The sequence below is a fragment of the Sprattus sprattus genome (assembly GCF_963457725.1).
Source record: "Sprattus sprattus genome assembly, chromosome: 13".
Classification (NCBI taxonomy): Eukaryota; Metazoa; Chordata; class Actinopteri; order Clupeiformes; family Clupeidae; genus Sprattus; species Sprattus sprattus.
The window spans coordinates 9,138,665-9,142,229 of NC_137911.1; the positions used below are offsets into that span (position 1 = coordinate 9,138,665).

The 3,565-nt window shown below is 41.3% G+C and overlaps 1 protein-coding gene across 1 annotated transcript; it reads left to right on the forward strand.

Moving 5' to 3' along the window:
• Positions 1-1,390: 1,390 nt before the first annotated feature.
• On the forward strand, positions 1,391-3,345 carry lgals3b (lectin, galactoside binding soluble 3b; the record flags this gene model as incomplete). Its single annotated transcript, XM_080850156.1, has 5 exons — positions 1,391-1,396; positions 1,573-1,845; positions 2,106-2,194; positions 2,622-2,790; positions 3,187-3,345. 5 exons carry the CDS (start codon positions 1,391-1,393, stop codon positions 3,343-3,345), a joined length of 696 nt encoding a protein of 231 aa, XP_080706282.1.
• Between the last annotated feature and the right edge of the window lie 220 nt (positions 3,346-3,565).

The window sequence follows — 3,565 nt, forward strand, 5'->3', positions numbered from 1 at the left end:
TGTGTACAGAGGGGGTGCTCAGAATACGCCCTTCTGCATTCTTCTGTCATCCACACCCTACAATAAACCCCAGTGACATTGTGATATTGCCATAATGGAGTGGGGAGATAGTGATGATGTTAATCACCAAGTCCTATTAATGTTTTCCAATTTTCTTATTTTATCAGAGCAAAGCTACACTTACAAAAGCTCACATGGTGGACTCAATGAAGTATTTTTACAAGTGCATTGTTACCTCACATGATGACAATTTTTTTGCGTGGCCCGACATGTTCTGTGTACTTTTTATACAGGTGGCGTGCTGTTTGCTGGTGCACCTATGGGTGTGTCCTTCCAACGGCAAGCAAACAAGGTGTGTTAGTGCAAATGTGTACGTAAAACAGGGGGCAGGGGCTAAGTTTGAGAGGGTGTCCGAGTGTATAAGAGAGCCCCACCCTGAATTCCTTTCTGTCTGTTTCTGCCACCTGAGGAGAACACGTCGGTGACTTGCACACTTAAGAACAGGTAAGGCCGCTGCTGTTCCATGTGAGTGCGCTCACTAAAATCAATTGAGGCAATGCTCTACATAACAGGGACTTTAGCTTCTATCTACTATCTGCCTCACAGGGATATCTATTCAAATATTATCAGAGATCCAGGAAGTAGGTAGCCATGTCTATGAGACCATTTAAATGCAGGAAGTGTTTCAGAAGACAATCTGATTTGATATCACTATGGCACTATATGGAGCTATGGAACCCATGCTGGGAACCACTGAGTGATTTTGATGTCATACATATCTTTATAAAAAAGAAAAACAAAGAACCTTCTAAGGTGGTACATTGTGCACCGTCATGTTTGGCTAGAGATAAGTACAATTTCCATTGCTTTTCCTAATGTATTACTTGTTATCTTTATGTTAACTGCATGGCCAGTAGGTGAAGGCCTAATTCCAGTTGTTGAGCTTAGTCGAAGTTCTGAAGATTCACCACAATTTTCTGCATGACATGCCAAGTCATATTCACGCACGCATCCCGTTTCATTATGTTTACACTGTCTTGATTTCATGCTTTCAACACTGTGTTCATCTTGAACTTATTAACAGGGAATTGCAGCATTCTGCCATGTAAAATCATTTGAAATTTCACAGTTTTGAGTTTAGACATTGTGAAATTCAAGCTGTGTCTGATCTCTCCCCACTGGTCCCTTTCACTCTCTCACTTTTGGGTGGAGTGGAAATATTCCAGTGTGACTCATGCTCATGGGATCCCCATAGAGGCAAGCACAACTCCCAGGATTAAGTGTCAGATCTGTTGAAAAGAACATGTAATGTAGAGGCAGACCAAAGTTTTGTGAAAATCATGCTAATAATATTCTCTCTCTTTCTCTCTCTGTCTTATTTGCAGTTGACATGGATGTAAGTAAGCCCTCTTTCAAGCTCCTGACATATTAGTGGTGCATGTTGATAGAGAGTATGATTCACACAGATGTGTGGAATTGTGCTGGATGCCTCTTTATCCTTCTCTGTAGCCTTCTAGGACCTTTTTTTAATGATTCCTTGTGTCTCTGTTTCAATCTCCTTGTCTCTCAAAGCTTTCAGATGCACTAGGCGGCTCTTGGCCCGGCCAGAACAACCCGCAGCAGTCGGGACATCCAAACCAGCCAACATGGCCTGGACAGCCCAGCAACCCCACCTGGCCTGGCCAACCCAGCCAGCCAACATGGCCAGGCCAACCCAGCCAGCCAACATGGCCAGGCCAACCCAGCCAGCCAGGCCAGCCTACTTGGCCGGGACAACCAAACCAACCATCCTGGCCTGGTCAACACCCTCCAACCGCTCCGCAGGTTTCCCCTCAAAGACCACTGGTAAGTAGGCTCCACTCACATATGGAGCAGTGAATGAGAGAAACACGACTTCATTAGAGGATGTCTGTCAGTCAATTTAATCACTTCCTTGCATCCTATATCAGTATAATCAAGGGTTGTAAAAAAAATCAAAAACATTTTTTTTGAAAAATCCTGTCTGTCAAATATGAGAGCAATTTAATTTAAAATGCCAATTTTATTGGTTGGTGTTCCAGTATGTGTTAGATAATCTAACAGATCATTCATTTCTCCCTTGATAGACTCTGCCATATGACCAGAGTATGCCAAGAGGTGTGTATGACAAATTGCTCATCACCATCGTTGGACATGTCAAGCCCAATTTCAAAAAGTGAGTACATTTGAAACTGTGCACCTCACATGAAAGTGTTCCAACTCATGTCCCAACTAAGCACTGATGCATGGATTAAGCTAATCATGTTCTGTTTCTGAAATCAGTTTTTTCTCTCTCCTGAAACTGCAATCAATCTCTGGATTGAGGAGTGGTGTAATCCTATGAAACATTCTTGACAGTGTAATTATTTTTGCTTCACACATAATCTGTGTCTGACAGTCAGGAAGGAAACACATTATCTGGCCTAACTGGTATAACAATAGCTAGGGGAATAGCAGAAATCTTCAGGCTGTTTTCTGATTCTTCTGCTTGTTGTGTTTCAGCAGCATCTCCTATCCAAGTGGTTTGCATGTCATCTTCATTGCTTTAAATCTACATGATATGTAATCGTCCTCCTTATCTTCACTCTTGTCTTTAACAACAGATTCACTGTAGACCTGAGCAAAGGAAAGGATATCGCTTTCCACTTTAATGCACGAATCGATGAGAAGGGGACCAAAGGGGTTGTGAGGAACAGCTTCATAGGAAATCAGTGGGGCACAGCGGAGACAAACTGTCCTAGTTTCCCTTTTGTTGCTGGGCAACCCTTTGAGGTAAGTAAAGTGAGGTGACCTAAAAAATTATCTTTGGGAAGTTATAGGCTACTAGCATGGCGGCTCAACTCACTTCAGGCACTAAATTCTGGCCCTAAAATTCCAACACGTCCAGCTATCAAAAATATGCTTTGTTTGAATTATGAACTATGATATTTGAATAAATAAATGTGACTTTTGTACACACCAAGAGAAGGTAATTAACCACCAGCAACCAAGCATAAAATGTTATTAAAGTAATATAAAGAGGATCTGCAACCAAGCACAAAACAATATTGTGTAAACACAATTGATTTACAGTGAATTGCTAATTGTTTAATTGTTTTGCTAACTCACTTAATCAGATATAATAGCCTTTTACTAAATGTAAGGTAACATTCTTTTCTGCTGTTTCAGCTGAAGATCCTCTGCACCCAGAATGAGTATAAGGTGGCCGTGAACAAGTCCCACCTGCTGGAGTACAGGCACAGGATCCGGGACCTCCACATGATCACTGGCCTGGGCATCTACAACGACCTCACCCTTACAGCCGTAAACTTTGAAACTCTACACTGAGGTTTATGCCCATGACATGGGTTTGCTCCTACTGACATAATTAGGGGGGATATTGCAAATTATCCTTTTTTTAAATCTGAGATTTAAGGGAAGATGGGTGAAAATCTAAATTCTGTTTGTCCATTCATTTATTAGATGGGTTTTAGGGGTAATTTAACCTCAGCTGTTCTTTCATATAATATTTTACATCAATTTTATTTACATAGTACATTTTATTTCT